The 20,879-nt window shown below is 37.7% G+C and overlaps 1 protein-coding gene across 5 annotated transcripts in view; it reads right to left on the reverse strand.

Moving 5' to 3' along the window:
• stxbp5b (syntaxin binding protein 5b (tomosyn)) overlaps nt 1-20,879 on the reverse strand; it is a 79,541-nt gene that overhangs the window by 10,568 nt on the left and 48,094 nt on the right. The window contains exons 18-27 of one of the 5 annotated variants that reach the window (XM_048190488.1): nt 19,377-19,528; nt 18,359-18,421; nt 15,950-16,006; nt 15,818-15,865; nt 13,608-13,652; nt 9,860-9,973; nt 8,459-8,698; nt 6,460-6,817; nt 6,198-6,363; nt 2,354-2,465 (exon numbers count right to left, since the gene is read on the reverse strand). In XM_048190488.1, coding sequence (XP_048046445.1) covers nt 2,354-2,465; nt 6,198-6,363; nt 6,460-6,817; nt 8,459-8,698; nt 9,860-9,973; nt 13,608-13,652; nt 15,818-15,865; nt 15,950-16,006; nt 18,359-18,421; nt 19,377-19,528 — 1,355 coding nt within the window. The remainder of the gene's footprint in view (nt 1-2,353; nt 2,466-6,197; nt 6,364-6,459; nt 6,818-8,458; nt 8,699-9,859; nt 9,974-13,607; nt 13,653-15,817; nt 15,866-15,949; nt 16,007-18,358; nt 18,422-19,376; nt 19,529-20,879) is intronic. The other 4 variants (XM_048190490.1, XM_048190489.1, XM_048190492.1 and 1 more) reach the window with 4 other exon arrangements.

Consider the following 20,879-nt stretch of genomic DNA (forward strand, 5'->3'; position numbering starts at 1 on the left):
TGCTTTACCATGCCTCAGAGAAAAACACTATTTTGTCAAGTAGCTAACATAGCATAATCAGATGCAGCTTTATTTTTAGTAACAGTAATACAGCATTTTCTCCATCATAAAATACGTTTTAAAATTAATTAATGGCATTTATCAACACAAGCCATCCAGCATTTAATATGATATTCTAAAATCGATCTATCTTACTGAAGTGTCTCAAACAAGTGTCTCACGGCAGCCGCCGAGCGAATGCACAAAGTAACGTTATTTATTTTCAACGCACTCAAATGTATCTAATATAATAAACAGAGCTGCGTTACCTCATACTCACAACGGGAAAAGCGGAAGCGGCGTCGGCGACTGTGACATCATAAAAGTTCTGCTGCTCGTGAGGCGTGTGTTGCGCAATCGCTTCAGCGGCCTCGTTCAGCTCCCACAACACTCGGTCCTGCTCTGCTTCATACTACAGTAACTTTAATAATCGCATCCATGAACATGATTTCTTCCCGAGTCCAATCCAGATTCTTTTCCACCGGCCGTTGAGGTGAAGATCACATGTCCCAAGATTCCATGCTCAAACTTGGCGTCATCAAGCTACGTCTTTGTTTTGAATAGGCCTCTAGCGACCTCTAGCGGACAGAAAATTGTATATATTGCACCTTTAAATCTGTTTGAAACATTTGTTTACTATATACATTTTTTTTGTATTATTTTATTGTATTTAAATGTTCAGAGTTCTCTTTGTTATAAGAAAAAAAGCTCTGTTAGGAGGACAATACTTTTTATAACTTAATTCAATACCATGATAATACAATATACCATGATAAAAGCTTCAGCAATTATCGTTAAATGAGAATCTGATACCATGACATGCCTATTTCACACATTAAACCTGGTAAATTATAGTAAAATTACCAGATTGACTTTTACAGTAAATACACAATTGTGCTGTTCACAAGCAAAAAGTTTTCTGTTTCTTTACCGTTAAGACACCATTCACACATCAGAACCAAAATACCAGTAAACTCTGTCATGTCAATCAACAGAAATGACCTTTAAACACTGCAGTTTTCTTCATCTGCCCAAATGAGGAGAAGCTCTCTAGATTCACAGTCCAATCTGACATTTTTTGACTTCTGAATGACAGGCGTAAGGGGCTTATCATACAGAACATGATTTTGTTTTTAAAAACAAGAGACTCTGCACAATAGATTCAAATCCAGAGCCGCAGCACTGATGAATGGAAAGGAAGGCTGGGTCTCAGGACGTGACGTTTATGCAGAGATGGTGATAAAGCAAGACACAACACCATCCATCTAGCACACGTTTGCAAAGAAAAACTATTAAAATGATTACTGTAAACGGTGCTGTCTTATCCGTCTAAATATTACATGATTTGAATGACTTCCTCAACGTATGTTAATGCATTTATTTTACTTTTCATCCTCAAACTCTAGAGAATAATGATGAATATTGTCTGTAACTCTCACTGAGAGAAAAGTACAACTTATCTATATGTTTTGGGGAAATATCCTGCTCAACCAACTTCAACCTCGAAGAAGCTACACATCCTTTGTATCTTTGTAGGTGTGCTGGTATTCTTGTTGTAGAGCAGTATTGGTGAAAGATGAACAACTGGCACCCTGGATGATGGAACGACTTGTTTTTCTCGACAAGTTGCCCCCAAAAAGAGCTGTTCTGTGACCTCGGTGGGTCACTCCGTGCCTAAACTATGGTCTTGTTGTCATCTGTATCATCTGTAGAGACATGCTTATGCCCATCAATCCATGTGTGGACAATTTCTAATTTGTATCTATTTCTTAGCCAATCAGAATCCTTTTCACCTGAAGTAATGATGTAGTTAGTGAACTGTTTTATATAACTGCTGCTGTATTGAATGTATGCCTGGGTGGCCTACAAACTCCTTGTGAGTGATGAAGCTGACTTCTGCTGATGAAACTGCAAACTATTCTTCAGTAAAATTTTCTTCAAATTATTTTTTTTAAACTCTGACTCCAGGTCTTCATTCATCATATCTGGTCTTTGGGTCTTAACTGTAAATTCCCCTACAGCCCAAAGCAGACCTCAGTGCGTCCAGACCTCGTACGTGCTCATAAAGGTAATGCTTTGTTCACACATACAGTAGCATCATAACTAGGGGTGTCCCCGACTATGGATTTTACATAGTCAAATTAGGGCTGGGCGATATGACCAAAATCTTATATCACGATATGAGTAATTTTATATCACGATAACGATACATATCACGATATAGTTATTTTTGCTGATGACTGATTGAAAACAGTATAGATATCAGCTAAGATTGATAGGATTTTGTATGTGTGAGTGACAGATTAATACTTACACAGGTCCTCTCTGTCCAAGGACTGAGCACCACCTCCAAATAAGCCCTTGAAGAACCCTCTGTTCGGAGCCTCTGGTGTCTCCACTGGAGTAAACAGCTCTCCGAGCATCTCCTGCAAAAATGAGCACCTCATAATAAATGGATATGAAATGGATATCTGATTCTTAAAGGATTAGTTCACTAATCCCATTCAAAAAGTGAAACTTGTATATTATATTCATTCATTACACACAGACTGATATATTCCAAATGTTTATTTCTTTTAATTTTGATGATTATAACTGACAACTGAGGAAAATCCCAAATTCAGTATCTCAGAAAATTAGAATATTGTGAAAAGGTTCAATATTGAAGACACCTGGTGCCACACTCTAATCAGCTAATTAACTCAGATCACCTGCAAAGGCCTTTAAATGGTCTCTCAGTCTAGTTCTGTAGGCTACACAATCATGGGGAAGACTGCTGACTTGACAGCTGTCCAAAAGATGACCATTGACACCTTGCACAAGGAGGGCAAGACACAAAAGATCATTGCAAAAGAGGCTGGCTGTTCACAGAGCTCTGTGTCCAAGCACATTAATAGAGAGGCGAAGGGAAGGAAAATATGTGGTAGAAAAAAAGTGTACAAGCAATAGGGATAACTGCACCCTGGAGAGGATTGTGAAACAAAACCCATTGAAAAATGTGGGGGAGATTCACTGCAGCTGGAGTCAGTGCTTCAAGAACCACTACGCACAGACGTATGCAAGACATGGGTTTCAGCTGTCGCATTCCTTGTGTCAAGCCACTCTTGAACAACAGACAGTGTCAGAAGCGTCTCGCCTGGGCTAAAGACAAAAAGGACTGGACTGCTGCTGAGTGGTCCAAAGTTATGTTCTCTGATGAAAGTAAATTTTGCATTTCCTTTGGAAATCAGGGTCCCAGAGTCTGGAGGAAGAGAGGAGAGGCACACAATCCACGTTGCTTGAGGTCCAGTGTAACGTTTCCACAGTCAGTGATGGTTTGGGGTGCCATGTCATCTGCTGGTGTTGGTCCACTGTGTTTTCTGAGGTCCAAGGTCAATGCAGCTGTATACCAGGAAGTTTTAGAGCACTTCATGCTTCCTGCTGCTGACCAACTTTATGGAGATGCAGATTTCATTTTCCAACAGGACTTGGCACCTGCACACAGTGCCAAAGCTACCAGTACCTGGTTTAAGGACCATGGTATCCCTGTTCTTAATTGGCCAGCAAACTCGCCTGACCTTAACCCTATAGAAAATCTATGGGGTAGTGTGAAGAGGAAGATGCGATATGCAACAATGCAGAAGAGCTGAAGGCCACTATCAGAGCAACCTGGGCTCTCATAACACCTGAGCAGTGCCACCGACTGATCGACTCCATGCCACGCCGCATTGCTGCAGTAATTCAGGCAAAAGGAGCCCCAACTAAGTATTGAGTGCTGTACATGCTCATACTTTTCATGTTCATACTTTTCAGTTGGCCAAGATTTCTAAAAATCCTTTCTTTGTATTGGTCTTAAGTAATATTCTAATTTTCTGAGATACTGAATTTGGGATTTTCCTTAGTTGTCAGTTATAATCATCAAAATTAAAAGAAATAAACATTTGAAATATATCAGTCTGTGTGTAATGAATGAATATAATATACAAGTTTCACTTTTTGAATTAGTGAAATAAATCAACTTTTTGATGATATTCTAATTATATGACCAGCACCTTTATAAGTAAGTGCACTTATTTATGCAAAACAATTATAATATGATTAAAATTACCTTTATAATTTACTACTACTACTTCCTGATAACTCATTGGCGTCTCATTTCGTTGAGTTTTTAGCTTTTCTCACACTGTTAGCGAGATGTTGTATTTTGATATGCTCTCATACTCCTTGGATAAAAGATGTTGAATTCTTTGTTCAGTTGGAAAAGATTAAACACTGCCTTCATGGTTCCATGGCTCCATTTTCAAGAATTTGGCTATCCTTTTTAGAGCATGTTAAATCTTTGCGGTTGTATGCAGTCTCTATTGACTGATTGACCATCTACACTGCACTATTATTCTTGTCATTCCTGGACAAGCACTTGTATTGTCTTGATAGTAGCACACAGTATTTACTGCACACATGACCAGATTGGGTTTGGGGGGGGTGTTACTCCCCATTATTTCGTATTAATTAAGGCTTACTTTTTTTAGCCCTCGTCTGTAATATCATATATGGTTCTGTTATATTATATTGTACACTGTACTCAACCTGTCATTCGTTTGACGGACTGTGTGTGGTGTTTTTTAGGACCTGAGCACCGATGGTGTGAGGACCCTATTGTAATTGCTCAGTCAATTATTCTTCTTCGAAATTAATCGCATTTTTGAAGGTCTAAACATGCTTGAAAACTCATGAAACTTTGCAAAAATGTCAGAAGTGGTGAAAATTTACATCTGATATGGGTTTCTGAATTAGGTGTGGCAAAATGGCTCGATAGCGGCACCTACAAAAATTCAATTAAACGCCTTTTGCACTAAGTGAGATATTTTGAAATTTCTCTGCAAATTTTTTTATCAGATTAACATCATATTTGGTCAATCTAATCTAATGGCCTTTGCAACATTAAATTGCGAAGATTTTGAGATTTCGCTGAAGGGCATGTCCGTGGCGGCCTGACAAAGTTCTGATGTTTCGCCATGAAAGAGGAAGCTGTTGTAACTCGGGTATACAATGTATGATCTGCCCCAAACTTCACATGTTTTATTAGAGGCCTGAAGACATCTACATGTCAATATTCAGTTACAGTCATAGCGCCACCTGTGGGTAACAGGAAATGACATGTTATACACTGTGATTAACTCCTGATTGAGATTTAACCAGATCAACATCATATTTGGTCAGTCTAATCTTAAGGCCTTAGTGATGATAAATATCAAAGATCTTGTGTTTTTGTTGAAGGGCGTGTCCGTGGCGACTGACAAAGTCTGATGTCTCGCCGTGAAAGAGGAAGTTGTTGTAACTGAGGCATACTATGTCCGATCTGCGCCAAACTTCACGTATGTTAAGAGTCCTGGCCTAAAGACATCTATATGCCAATATTCAGTTAGTCATAGCGCCACCTGCTGGAAACAGGAAATGGCATGCTTTGCGCTGTAATTCACTCCCAGAAACACATTTAAATATGCCATGAAGTACCAAACATGCTAGAAACTTGGCTAAGTGCAAAACAGGAAGTTGCTGTAACTCAGGCATACAATGTCTGATCTGCTCCAGACTTCACGTTTGATAACAGTCCTGGCCTGAAGACATCTACATGGCAATATTCAGTAATAGTCAAAGCACCACCTGTTGGCAGCAGGAAGTGTGGCACTTTGAAATGACTTTGCCATATTTTTCCTGTATTTACTCGCTTACATGCAGTTTTCAAAGGTCACCGGGTGGTGGTGAGCCCTGGTGCGAGGGCCCTTTCAACGCTGCTTGCAGCTTTAATGTATTTTTGTATTGCTGTGGGTTTTTTTTATTTGTTTGTTTGATTGATTGTTTATCTTTCTGTTGTTATGAAAATTCAATAAAGAAATCATTAAAAATACAATGGTAAAACTGCTGACCTATAGTCATTCATTACAAGTAATATTATTATGTGTCATTACAAACAAAGGCAGCCATGATAATAATCATGATTATCATTTTTGAGCAAAACAATTGCGATTATCAGTTTAACCATTATCATGCAGCCATAGTCTGAATTAAAAGGTTTATATGTTGTCTCTAAAAATCCCTTTCTATGTATGAAAATGAATGGGATTTTAATGGGACAAACAACATCCTACACACATAAAACATAATGGACACATTCTGACCTGCAGGTTATCACAGGTTTCCTGGCTATAGGTGATTCTTTGGATCTCAGTGGGTGATGTGAGGTACAGGGCCTGGCCTTGGTTTGAGAAACAGAAGGTTCTGGCTATCCTCATGTCCGTCAGAGGAAGGTAGTTCACATCCAGCAGTGGCCGCAGGCTGGGCACACTGAAAACAGATGGTTTACAGGTTTAGGGGAAAAAAAAAAAGAGAGAAAGAAAAAAAAAAAAAAATTCAGTGGCATTGATTATCAGGTCAAATTACCTGAGGGTCATAATGTGGCCATTGGCACAGAAACAGGCGAGGCCGACCCCTGTGGTCATCGTCACCACATCAGCTCTAAGTACAAAGGAGGCCTCGGTGATGTTGTGCTCGTAGATGCAGTTTTGGGAGGGCAGCGCCACCACCTTAGCCTGCTTCTCTGAGCAGACCACAGCGTACTGACAATCCTGGTTCTCCTGAGAAGAAGGAGGGGATGTGGGCCGGCGTCTCCGTGGCCGTTCTTTCTCTTCCTCAGGGGCGTTGGGCTCATACCAGGGCTCATAAACGTGGGGCAGAAGCATCCCGCTGGCATCCAGCTGGGCCATACGCAGAATGCCTCCTTTCAAGCGTACCACTGAACCTGTGATGGCAGAAAGCGTCAAACCAACAACCAAACCAAAGCGTGTCTTTTTCCATCAATATTGATTTTCACGATGCGGAAAAAGCAGACGGAATTGCCAAATAGTCATAAAAATGAAATTTACAGTATATCGCAGAATGTCAAGGAATTTGGCAAAATTTGGATGAATAAATCAAAACTGAAAAGTAGAACTTAAAGGGTTAGTTCACCCAAAAATGTAATTTCTGTCATTAATTACTTACCTTCATATCAAAGACCTCAAGACCTTCGTTCAACTTCAGAACACAAATTAAGAAATTTTTGATGAAATCTGAGAGGCTTTTATCTCCCATAGAAAGTACGCATTCAAGGTCCAGATAAGTAGTAAAGATATCATTGAAATAGTCAGCGTGACTACAGTGGTTCAACCTTAATGTTATGAAGCGACAAGAATACTTTTTGTGTGCAAAAACAAAACAAAAATAACAACTTTATTCAACATTATTTCCTCTTCAGTAAAGTTATTCTTGTTTTGTTTGCACACAAAAAGTATTCTCGTAGCTTCATAAAATTAAGGTTGAACCACTGTTGTCACGCTGACTATTTAAACAATGTCTTAAATACTTCTCTGGACCTTGAATGTGGTATTTTCATTGCTTTCTATGGAAGAGAAAAACCTCTCAGATTTCAACAAAAATATCTTAATTTTTGTTCCGAAGATGAACAAAGCTCTTACGGGTTTGGAACGACATGAGGATGAGTAATTAATGACAGAAATTTCATTTTTGGGTGAACTAACCCTTTAATCAAATCACAATATATACTAGTGTCTGTGAATATTTAAGCGCAAAAAGACTGCTATTTATATTAAACATTAAAGGATTAGTCAACTTTCAAATAAAATTTTCCTGATAATTTACTGAGCCCCATGTCATCCAAGATGCTCATGTCTTTCTTTCTTCAGTCAAAAAGAAATTAAGGTTTTTGATGAAAACATTCCAGGATTATTCTTCTTATAGTGGACATGATCGCCTTGCATGTGCTTCAGCTTTCCGAATTCTTCAAAAAGCTTACTCTGCATGTCCTACGCCTTCCCTATTCTATTTACCGGAAAAAACAGAACTGGCGCTGCATTCGTTGGTAAGTTGAATAGGGAAGGCATAGGACATACAGTGTAAGCTTTTTGAAGAATACGGAAAGCGGAAGCACGTGCAAGGCGATCATTTGTGTTTATAAGGCATATACAGTTGTATTTGTTTCACTAGATAAGACCCATATTCCTTGTCTGGTATCGTTTAAGGCTCTTTGAAGCTGCACTGAAACTGTAATTTTGACCTTCAACCGTTCAAACCCACAAAATAGAACCGGAGTCCTATTCCATTATTCCTAGCTGCGGTATTCAGCGCATTGTTTTTTGTTCAAAAAATTGTATTGAATCATAAAATACTGAATTTCAGAGGAAAAATATTTCATAGGGCCTTATTATTAAAATTTTCAGAAATTATTACTTTTTTTATTTATTAAATTGACAGGGCATCCTTTATAAACCATTAAAAAATTGAATCCGGAGAAAAAAAAAAAAAAGGAATTTCACAATTTCATAAATTTTCTTATTTACAAGGACTTCCACTCATTTTTACAGAGCTGTAAAGCAAGTCTTACCACAGAAACAGACGCCCACAGGCTGTTGCATCCTCTGCTCTGGTGTGGAGGGCACAGTGAGGGCGATGGTCAGCATGCTGCCCAATGAGGTGCCCACCCACAGGCTGGGCAATGCCACCGTCTCACTCTTCTTGGACAGGGAGTCACAAAAGTAGAAGGAGGAAATGACCTCACGTGACTCTCTGTCAAGGCTGGTCACACTGGAGCTGCGTGAGCGGCTGAACGAGTTGTCCCTGGCATCTGAGAACCATCAGGGACAAAAAGACAACAGAAGTAGACAATTAACATGATGCTATGAAGTAAAATCAAGTCTGAATCACCTCAGGACACCTGAAACTAAAAATATTTGAGCAGTTAATACAATATATTGATGATATTCTTATGAAAGTTGTTTTATGTGCAGTATTAATATAAACTTTACATTTCAGTTACATGTAGTGTGGAATGAGTAAAACATGCAGTTACTGCACACAAACCATTGCCATCAAATCCCCAAAAACACTTAAAACTCAAACGTTTCCATTCAAAACGGACAAAACTAGCAGTCACCAATTACAAAACATTGTTTTGCGGTTTTATTTGACTGTCAAACACTGCATACATTCAGCATGCATTCAGATATATTTCTGGCAAACCTCTAACACTAATTTTAGTATAAATGCAAATTTTAAAAGCAAATCAAAGATGATTCTCACCAAAACTGACAAGAACATGTCTAGCTCATGTTTCACATTCATATTATTATTAATAAAATAATTATGAATACAAATATTTTCTGCAAAGACAAAAAAACATTTATACATAATAGCAGAATTTGCTGTACTGAATTTATTCAGACTTTAACCTTCATTTTCTGTACGCAAAATATTCTTCTTTTGATTTGGAAATGACTCTTGATGAAGCATATTGGTCTGTGAGATTCACCTATAAAATTTCTGCAATTGGTTAATAAATCATAAAAAACAGCTCATACAAGTCAGTAGCAAATCAAAGAGAGAGAGAGAAGTTAATACGACACAGGTTATTGTTGGTCTGATGTTGTGTGCTGCTGATCACTGTAGACGACCAGCTGAAAGAAATATATAGTGTGCTACGATCACACCATTGGGAATCTAAGGATTACACAGCAAATGTGAACAGTATTTTGAGGTCAGAATCCATAATCTGCTTTGTTTCAGGATGATGAAAGTGTGTAATTTGTGTGCTGCACTAAATATATTAAACCTTAATCTGTAAACAGTTCAAAATAAAACTGTGAAAAAAAGGTGATTATGTTTCACTGAAACCAAAATTGGGCGCCATCATTCAAACAATCGACAAACTGCACACGGCAAGCTCCAGTGAGGGTTAGTATGAACCAGTCCAGATCAGGTCAGGCCAGCCTGTAATAGGGCCACTCACTGGGATCACGTAATGAGGTCTCACGGAAAGACGCTGCGTGCTTCCTCTTCATTTCCTTTACACAACTCTGTTGTTTCTTACCAGGGAGAGAGCAGTGACGCCGTACCCTCCTTTCTACACGCGGAACAGTAAGTGTAAAGTTTAACTGCTAATGTATATATTGCACCTAAATACATTTGTACCAACATCCATGCATGCAAGTCTACAATCTACACAGACCTAAATTATAGGTCTAAAATACCTGGAGTACCTCTGAAAGCACGTAGGATTTAAAGGTGCCCTAGAACGTTCTTTCACAAGATGTAATATAAGTCTAAGGTGTCCCCTGAATGTGTCTGTGAAGTTTCAGCTCAAAATACCCCATAGATTTGTTTTAATTCATTTTTTTAACTGCCTATTTTGGGGCATCATTAACTATGCACCGATTCAGGCTGCGGCCCCTTTAAATCTCACACTCCCTGCCCCCCCAGCTCTCGACTCTATCATTGCATAAACAAAGTTCACACAGCTAATATAACCCTCAAATGGATCTTTACAAGATGTTCGTCATGCATGCTGTATTGGATCATGTGAGTATAGTATTTATTTGGATGTTTACATTTGATTCTGAATGAGTTTGATAGTGCTCAATGGCTAACGGCTAAAGCTAACATTACACACTGTTGGAGAGATTTATAAAGAATGTGTTTATGAATTATACAGACTGCAAGTGATTAAAAATGAAAATAGCGACAGCTCTTGTCTCCGTGAATAATATTTACATAAGAAGGAGGAAGCAATGGAGTTTGAAACTCAATGTACGTCTTTTCCATGTACTGAACTCTTGTTATTCAACTATGCCAAGGTAAATTAAATTTTTGATTCTAGGGCACCTTTAAAGTTATTTATTGTCAGCAAAAAAATGACAGAATATATTATTGTAGTGTCTACTATTTCAGATTTATTCAAACTCAGCGTAAAAACAAGACTGTGACTGGTTCGTTTTCAGACCTTTACTGTCTAAGTAGGCGGTTCTAGGCCAGAATAAGCTATAAACCGGATCAGACTTGACTAGACTACTGACTACTATGACTTAAGGCCCTTTCACACTGAGCGCGACATGAAAAAGCAAGGCGAATCGGGGAAGAACGGACCTTTCACATCGAACGCGAAATGACTGATCATCTTCTGCTAATTCACGCCTGCACGCTAGGTCGCGCCGACCAACAATGCATTTGTCTTCATGTCTGTGTCTCGTATATGGCTTTAAACTCATCCACTACATAATATACAGCATTAAATTAAAATGAATAAAGTTTGGTACTACATTAGAAACACAAACTAGCTATAATGATTAAAAGAATACATCATAAAATATAATTAGAGGTACAATTAGCATCAAGCTACATTTCAAAATTTGTCTTTGCTCAAAACGCACTTTAAACCATCGAGTTATTGTAATAACTTCTGATATGATCTAAAGTGGTTTTGATTCGATAATGGCCAGACATGCATTCTTTGTATGTTTTATAATGGATTGAATGCTAAATCTGCTTATCATTTGTCATAAACATCCTTTATTGGTTTAAAAATACCATGAGCTGCATGAAAAACACATAGAAAACATATTGTCATAATCATATGTCTATTTGCCTTCATATTTTATCTGTAGAAAAGTGTTCCTCTCAATTTTTATATACGGAAGAGCAGGAGATATGATTGACAGATCTAAAACACGCTCTCATAATCATAACACCCATGCACTCTTGCCGTTCTGTGCAACAGCAGCTGCTCTGGGAACATGATCAAAGGCACAACTCTAATTGGACGGCCTGTTTCATTGCGGAGCGACAGGGAAAAAAATCTTCTCGCCAAATTTCGCGTTCAGTGTAAAAAGGCCTTTAGTGTTACCAACCACGATACCAAGTCGGTACTGATATTTAAAAAAATGTGATGCTTTAAGCGCTGCTGAGTAGATTCATAAACACCTCGGATTGGCCATTGTGTTTATGCGCTCATCAGATATGTTTACGCTTCAAAAACATGTTGTAAATAGACGTCAAGCAGCAACCTCCCCCAGTTTCTCTTGAAGCCAATACTGAAGTGACTAGCAAACTGCAATTCATCGACTGGCTCCAAAAGAGAGCAGAATCTCATTGACCCACATGTTAAAATGCCCAACTTTAACGCAGAAAAAAACATGTTTACAGCTGGTACAAATTGTGGATTTGGACTCTATACTGCTAATTTTGCCTATCATTGACAACTCTGAGGGGGGGAGGTAAATATGAATTGCATAATGCCAGCCATTGAATTTGCCATCTCTGCCGTGTTTGTGCTTTTTTCGGGATTATTTTATACAATTATAAAATAATATGGCGTGCTGCGTTAATGGTCGAGACTCGAGACAGATGTGCGTCTGTGTAGATGTGAACGCATGCGAAAGATAAACAGAACACATGTTGCTGGATCGTCTTGGCATTGGCTAAAAGTTTTGTTCCTGAGATTTACTACAATGACAATGGCGGAAAGATATAAAACTCTGACAGCACTGCTTGGATATTATAACTAAAACTGCCGCATTTTGAAAAATTATACTTTGGACGCGGGCAGTTTTACAACATAAACGCTGCTCAGGTTGCATAATTTCTTGTGTGATGCAAACATGGATAATATATCAATATTTCATGGATTTAATGCTTTTGTGGACAAAAAGTACTGTTTTTTTCTTTTTCAATGGACACTCATGGACATTTTGACAAGTGCCATGGATTCATCTCACGATCGCCATTCCATTATAAAGGTATGAAGTCCCGTCTTGATTTTTCGTGTTGTCATTTGCACACCCGACACAAATTACAATTAATTCAATTCAATTCAATTCACATTTATTTGTATAGCGCGTTCACGATACATATCATTACTGGTGCTGGAGCATCTATATTGTAAAAAAACACCGTAGATTGACAGTAAACCTTTAGAACTTTCTAATGATATAACTTGTTTTCTTTATTAATATTTTAGATAGTATCTAAGATAGATAGCTCCTTTGCCTGCTAGCATGATCACGTCAAGCTAGGCGGGCGTGGTTTCAGCAACCAGGCACTTCAGTTCCAACCATGTCCCGCCTTTTGTCCCATTTTCAGTTATCCGGGAGTGACGTGCGATGGCGTGCTGCTAAGATGGCAGCGGCCTCATTTTCACTTCAAAAATGCTCTTCAGAAATCTACGGGTGACTTCACGGACACTACGTCCATATTTTTTACAGTCTACGATAGACATCAATGACGCTCTTCACTGAGCGCTTACACAGATACACAAAAGAGCGTTTGAAAGCAGGTGTCTATCAGCTTTCAAAATGCTTTCAAATTCAAACGCTTCCATGTGCTTTCAAATGCTCCCACGCGTTGATTAATGTAGCAAATCACAGACATATCTGATGAGCGCGTGAACACAAAGGCCAATCAGGTGTTTACAAATCAGCTCAACAGCTCTCAAAGCGTCACATTTTCAAAATGTCAGTACAGACTTGGTATCGCGGTCGGTACTTTTGACAACACTACTATTACTATTGCAGATAATATAGATAGTAAACAGTGATGCAGCTCTTTAGAGTTGGGAATACAGTATTAGTACTGTACATACTGCTACATCAAGAGCTGCCCTTTCTATTTGATGACAAACGCCCAGTTTATGTTGGAAGAAAAAGATCACCTGCAAAAGATGCGCAGCTACTCCTAGAAACTAAAGTGAGAGAACAATAGCTTACCATCTTTCTGATCAGCAATCATGTTAATTTTCCGGGATATCCTAGCTGGAAAAAAGAAAACATTGTTCTGAACATATAATCAAAGCCATTCATATCTGGGAAATCATTGTAACTAAAAATGTTAGATAAGGATGAATCAACAGGTTTATGAAGACAGAAAAAAAGCAGATTGACAATAAGTTGGAGGATCATAATGTAGAACGAAGCCATAGAGCAGCCATGAGCCCATCAGCAGCCTTTAAAAGAGACATTTGATAATCTAGTATGTTACATTCAGAAGCAACTCGATCATGCCGAGAAAATTACATTGAGATTAGTGGCAATGAAATCAGCACAGATCAAGAGTCAGAACACCAGGAAACCTCATTTCTTTCTAACAAAATCTGGCATTGCGTGTAATCGCCCATATGAAGATCTATCTATGATTTCTGATGTTCGGTGGAAATCTGTGAGTAAACAAATGATTCAAAATCAAAGATATGTGGAATGTCTAGCATCATTTTCATTGCCCTGTGTATTTTTACCCTTGACACGCACCAGAGCAGAGTAAAAGCCTGTAATGTTAAACAAGGTTAGAAAAAAGCATTCCAGCAGGATATACAATTTTGAAATTGTGAGAATAAAAAAGTTTTAGATCTTAAAGGGGTCATGAATTGAGAAATCAACTTTTCCTTGAGCTTTTGATATATAAGAGGTCATCGCACTAAACGAATATTCTAGAAGTTCCAGAACTGAAAACTTCGTTGTTAGTCCAATAAAAGCTTTATTGACACCAAGCCCATCAAACGAATCTGTGAAACACCACCTCTGCAGAAGAAATCAACACTGACTTCATCATTGCAACTTTAGCCCCGCCCACTGGCATGTTACTGAGATGATAAGGAGACAAGAGCGATACATGACTTTAAATAACATAACCTTTCAAAGGATCCTAATCCTAGGAATATGGTTATTTATTTTCAACAGTGTGAATGTCTCAGTTGAGTATTATTTATTTGTATTCAGTACATTTTGCTGTGGATTCTTTGGTAAAACAATGGCAATTCGGTGCAGGCTTTGCAAACTGACTTTTACGATAAGGACTCGACAGTAACGCAACATGTAAGTAACTGTGTTAATTCTAATGCCTGATCGGATATGTAATGATTCATGTACAGTCACATGTTCTTTGTCTGTGTTAGCAAATCAAATTAGTGACTAAACAGTCAATTTATTTAAACGTGGATTAAATTATACATAGAAAACGATATATAGAAAGTGATCAAAGCTGGAGCTGTCAATCAAACAGCGACAGTTTATCAGTGACTGAGTTCTGGACTCGCGCCAAAACTCCCATTTTATTCAACAAATCTCTTTTTGCACTTTTAGTTATGATGAAAGCATTTGTTAGTGTGCAGAAATTGAGTTGCAATGACGAGATCACTGCTTTCATGCGCTCAACAACATGTCTGTGATCGGCTACAGTGTTCATCACTGCAACCTTTCATGCCACAAATCTAAATATAATGCCATAGATCTAAATGTAATGCTATAATCAACACTTTTCACGATTAGTTAACCTTGAGAGCTCTAAGAGTAAAAATGTGCTAAAAGTTTTCAAGAGAGAAATATTTAGCTATTTCATATTGCAAAGATATTAGCCAATCACAGCAGCGGGCGTTTACACTGAAGTCTCACAGCAGACACGCCCCTTAAAACAGAGTGTTCAAATAAGAGGGCTAAAATCAGGGTAGGAAAAATGTCTTTTAATTCTAAATTATGACAATTTTTGATGTAAAAAGCATACTAACATTAACATAGTGCACCCCAGTAAGCATTATAAAACAATGCAGTTCATGACCCCTTTAAAACGGTTTACATTTCAACATGGGCAGCATTTACTATTCCTTTCAGGAAAAAAAACACACAAAAACATTTCTCCTTACAGTAACATGCACTCATGAATCATTCACAAGACTACAAGGATATGTATATTAAGAAAGTTGACTCTGGTTTCAAACAAGTTAAACAGTGAAAAATTTCTCACTGGTCCACCATTTATTGACACACTCAACCACCAAGCAACAGATACACAAAGCTCAAGTTCAGCTCTACTATGCACTTAAGCAAACCCATTTTTAATTTATTTGGTTAGTTCATTTGGTTAGTGTAGCCCATTAGCACAGAAACTGAAAGACCCAGACGGCCATAATATGAACATTATACAGTACCAAAGTCATTGGCAACATTCTTGGATATCTGCTTGCTTTTGGACATCACTGGAAAATGTGTTGAAAAGAACCAAATCAATGAAAATAAAGGCTTTCTGAAGACAGAAAATGGGTGTGTATAATGTACTGTACCCTTGTCAATGAACTTTTGTTTGGTGTCTTCATCAGAATTGCATGGTGAACCGGATCCTATACAGTAGCAACAACACAGTCTGCATAATAATGTGACACAGCCAATGGGGTCTTATGTAACTTTTGGCAACTATCTGCATATCAAAGTCAAATTCCTTGCAAATGAAATTTCCTTGGTCAGCACACCTGACTCCAATTCTGACAACGCTTGCAGAATCGTTTTAATTTTTTGCTGCGCTAAAGACTTTTCAACTATAATAGCTTCACGTCCAATGCTCTGGTATAGCAGTGTTTGTCAATATATCTGTCTTTAAGTCGCAGTGTGCAATTTCTGCGTCACCAAACAGAAATGCCAGAGGATTAGCATGAGCTTGGGGGATTACCAGTTTGTCCAAGCCATGCTGACAGGGGCCTTTTTGGGAAACCCATTTTGCAAAATTATACATTTCACTTTAAAAGGCACAGTCCACAAAACATTTTGTCATCATGAACTCACCCTCATGTTGTTCTAAACCTATAGATGTTAGGCAAAATTTACAGGCTGCACTTTTCAATTCAATGAAAGTAGCTAGTGATTTATTTTTCGCAAGAAAAAGCACCATAAAAGTAGTCCATATGGCATGGGCAAATATTTCAAGTCTTCTGAAGTCATATGTTTTCTGTACGGTTAAACCGTAGCTTACAAATCTAATTCATGCATGTTTAATAAAAAGAAAATGAATAATGAATACAATTTTAGACTATTAATCTCAGATATTGTATAGTTTCAAAAGACTCGAAATATAGACACATTAGTATTTTTCCATTTTTGAAGCTTGATTTGTTTGTTTGTTTTTTAACGTCATGCCAGCTTCTGTGGCTACAGTATATATAGAAGCTTGTTTCCGCCACTAAATAATAAAATAAAAAAGGTAACTGCGACTTTTTATCTCACAATTCAGACTTTTTTTTTCTCAAAATTGCGAGATTTAAACTCACAATTGCGAGTTAAAAAGTTAGAATTGCGTTATATAAAGTCAGAATTGCGAGATATAAACACAATTGACCCTTCGCCGGGAGTTTGACTGACAAGCGATCTAACCAATCAGAACGCCGCATCCGCCATTTTGTCCGACAAAGCAGCAAGTAGTTAGACGATTAACCTCGGTGGAGTTAAACTTGAAAAATTGTGTATATTGATGTCTCTACACATTTGAAACAACATTCATTCTCATGTTCATTCATGTTTATTTGACGCTATAAATGGACTAGTAGGAAGAGATGATCAGTTAACGAGCCTCTTGAGCTGAGGCGCTACAGCAATTTGTCACGACACATTAAAGAGCCACAAAACGGTTTTTATTGTTTGAATTTCAAACTACACAGTTTGAAAGCTGGGACTTTGTTTAATATCATAAGTAACCTGGTTTTCTTGTCTGTCGACATGTTGTCAGTGTCCTCTTCGGTCAACGATGTGGCGTGACAGCGCCACGGCTTGTCGGACAAAGCAACAGTAACTAAGGGCGGCGGGTCTTTGCGAAGGGTCAATTGTCTTATAAAGATTTTTTGTCTCAGAATTGTGAGTTTATATCTCACAATTCTGACTTTATAACATGTAATTGCGAGTTATAAAGTCAGAATTGTGAGATATAAATTGTGAGATTTTTCCCCTCACAATTGGATATTATAACACGCAATTGCATGTTTATATCTCAATTCTGAGGAAAAAAAGGTCAGAATTGCAAGATTTTAAAATTGCAATTGCGAGTTATAAAAAAGTCAGAATCGCAATTCAGATATAAACTCGCAATTCAGACCTTTTTTTCTCTCAACTGTGAGTTTATAACTCGCAATTCTGACTTTATATCTCTCAATTTTGTTTATATCTCGCAATTCTGAGAAAAAAGTCAGAATTGTGAGATATAAACTCGTAATTGCGAGCAAAAAAAAGTCAGAACTGTGAGATAAAAAGTCGCAATTACCTGTGGCGGAAACAAGCTTCCATAAGTATATCTAATATCAGGTTTTTAAAATCTATTTTTGCTAAAGACTCTGAAACCATATTTGGTTTAACTTTGTTCAAAATTTCTTCCAGAGTGTTAACTGGATAAAAAAGGTTTCTCAGCACAATCTAATAAAACATGCTTCAGGGATAAAGGATTTTGACAAAGCTTGGCAGTATAAAATGAAAGTGGGTGGTGATTTATCAAAAACAAACACTTTCTGCCTAAGATCTTCTGTTATTTTTCACGAAAGAAAGAAACACATGTTTGGAACAACACAAGGGTGAGGAAATCATGACAAAAGCTTCATTTTTGAGTGAACAGTTTCTTAAAGATCTATCAATCAACTCATGAAACTACCATCAATTATCTTCATGTTTTACCAGTAAATCCTGTCATATAATCGGGGCAATCAGAGCATGTTTACCTGAAGTTGGTGATTTACATTTCTCCTCTGGAGTGGCTGAAGCTTCATTACCATCACAAAGACCTGTTGAAAACAAACACATCTAAACCAAACAGCCAGGCGGACTTCATACAGGAAACATCATAACAATTAAAACTGATAAATAAACATGAAAAAAATATATACTGAAGTGTTAAACAGAGAGAAAAAGAAGAATGCAGACAGATATAAAGAAAAAGACAAGACCTTTGATGAGTGCCATGTGACTTACTGAGGTAAGAAGAACGAAGCTTTTTCACAGATTCAGAATAAAAGTTAGAGAGGCCGGACATGCAAGACTTCTTATGTAGAGTGTCTTTACGAAACCACAGAGAAAGACGAATATTGAAAGGGTGAGACAAAACAATGACACAAAATCAAATGAACAGCTGAAAGGCCTTTGAACTCCCAGATACCTAGAGACTAGATTCAGGACAGTTCGGACACATTTCTTCTGCTTGCTTATTTTTCAATAAATGAGTGAGGTCAAAAAATATTGTGTAACATATACTGTAATTGTCAGCAAGATTTTCTGAAAAATTGTGATGCTAATCCCAAGTATGAGTAATAGTAATAGCAATTACCATTACATAATCAATAAATTGCTTTATAAAACATGCACTTATAATTGGTATTGGTCAGGTTTTCTGTATTAAATCATCGCTAACAATACTGTAAATGTCCGTAAATTCAGTCTGTTGGCATCTGTGTATTTCAAAGACTGAAACTCATGAGTGAACAACAAAAAGAACAAGCAAAGACAGAGGAAAGAAAAGAACAAACACCAGCATCCATTTTTGAGCATATGGATCGGATGATTTTCTAAGATCAGGGGCAGATGGTTCCTCGGCCAGAGATGACCACCCGCAGGAGCACTGACACTGCTCATAATGAGCATGTGCTTTACTTTATCAGACAGAAAGTGATACACACAGACTGACAACATGCAGAGGTTATGATTATTAGTAAGAAGATGAAGCTTTCTTAGATTTGTGTTCACCTGCCGAGGGCTGTCTGGCTTTGCGGGGTGAGCGTGGTTGTCTGTGGTGAGGATCTGTTGAGCCGTACAGCTCGGCTATGCTCATGTTCAGAAGGAGAGTTTTCTGAAGGTAATCAACCACCGCAAGTCCGTTACCATTGCCAAAAGCAACTCTGTAAAACACAATGCAGATATACACTATGAGTCAAAAGTTTGGAATCATTAAGATCTTTTTATGTTTTTGAAAGTCTTGTCTGCTCACAGAGGCTGCATTTATTTAATCGAAAATGCAGTAAAAACAGTAAAATTGCCCAATTGCCATGGGTATTGTCAACATTTAATTAAAAGTAAAATTACATATTTAAAAAAAAAAGTACGAAAAAAAGCTTCCTTAAAGGTGCCGTAGAACGTCTTTTCAAAAGATGTAATATAAGTCTAAGGTGTCCCCTGAATGTGTCTGTGAAGTTTCAGCTCAAAATACCCCATAGATTTGTTTTAATTAATTTTTTTAACTGCCTATTTTGGGGCATCATTAAATATGCGCCGATTCAGGCTGCGGCCCCTTTAAATCTCGCTCCCTGCCCTCCCGAGCTCTCAACTATAAGTGCAGTTATACAGTGCATAAACAAAGTTCACACAGCTAATATAACCCTCAAATGGATCTTTACAAGATGTTCGTTATGCATGCTGCATGCATGCATCGATTCCTGTGAGTATAGTATTTATTTGGATGTTTACATTTGATTCTGAATGATTTTGAGGCTATATGCTCTGTGGTTAACGGGCTAATGCTACACTGTTGGAGAGATTTATAAAGAATGAAGTTGTGTTTATGAATTATACAGACTGCAAGTGTTTAATAATGAAAATAGCGACGGCTCTCGTCTCCGCGAATACAGTAATAAACGATGGTAACTTTAACCACATTTAACAGCACATTAGCCACATGCTAACGAAACATTTAGAAAGACAATTTACAAATATTACTAAAAATATCATGACATCATGGATCATGTCATTTATTATTGCTCCATCTGCCATTTTTCGCTATTGTTCTTGCTTGCTTACCTAGTCTGATGATTCAGCTGTGCACAGATCCAGACGTTAATACTGGCTGCCCTTGTGTAATGCCTTGAACATGAGCTGGCATATGCAAATATTGGGGTCATACACATTAATGATCCGACTGTTACGTAACAGTCGGTGTTATGTTGAGATTCGCCTGTTTTCCGGATGTCTTTTAAACAAATGAGATTTATATAAGGAGGAGGAAACAATGGAGTTTGAAACTCAACGTATGACATTTCCATGTACTGAACTCTTGTTATTCAACTATGCCGAGGTAAATTCAATTTTTGATTCTAGGGCACCTTTAAAGGTTTAGCTCACCCAAAAAAGAAATGTCTGTCATTAATTACTCACCCTCATGTCGTTCCAAACCATTAAGACCTTTGTTCATCTTCAGAACACAAATTAAGATATTTTTGATGAAATCCCATAGTAAGCAACGTAATTACCACATTC

This window comes from Megalobrama amblycephala, linkage group LG5 (assembly GCF_018812025.1).
Source record: "Megalobrama amblycephala isolate DHTTF-2021 linkage group LG5, ASM1881202v1, whole genome shotgun sequence".
NCBI classification, from domain to species: Eukaryota; Metazoa; Chordata; class Actinopteri; order Cypriniformes; family Xenocyprididae; genus Megalobrama; species Megalobrama amblycephala.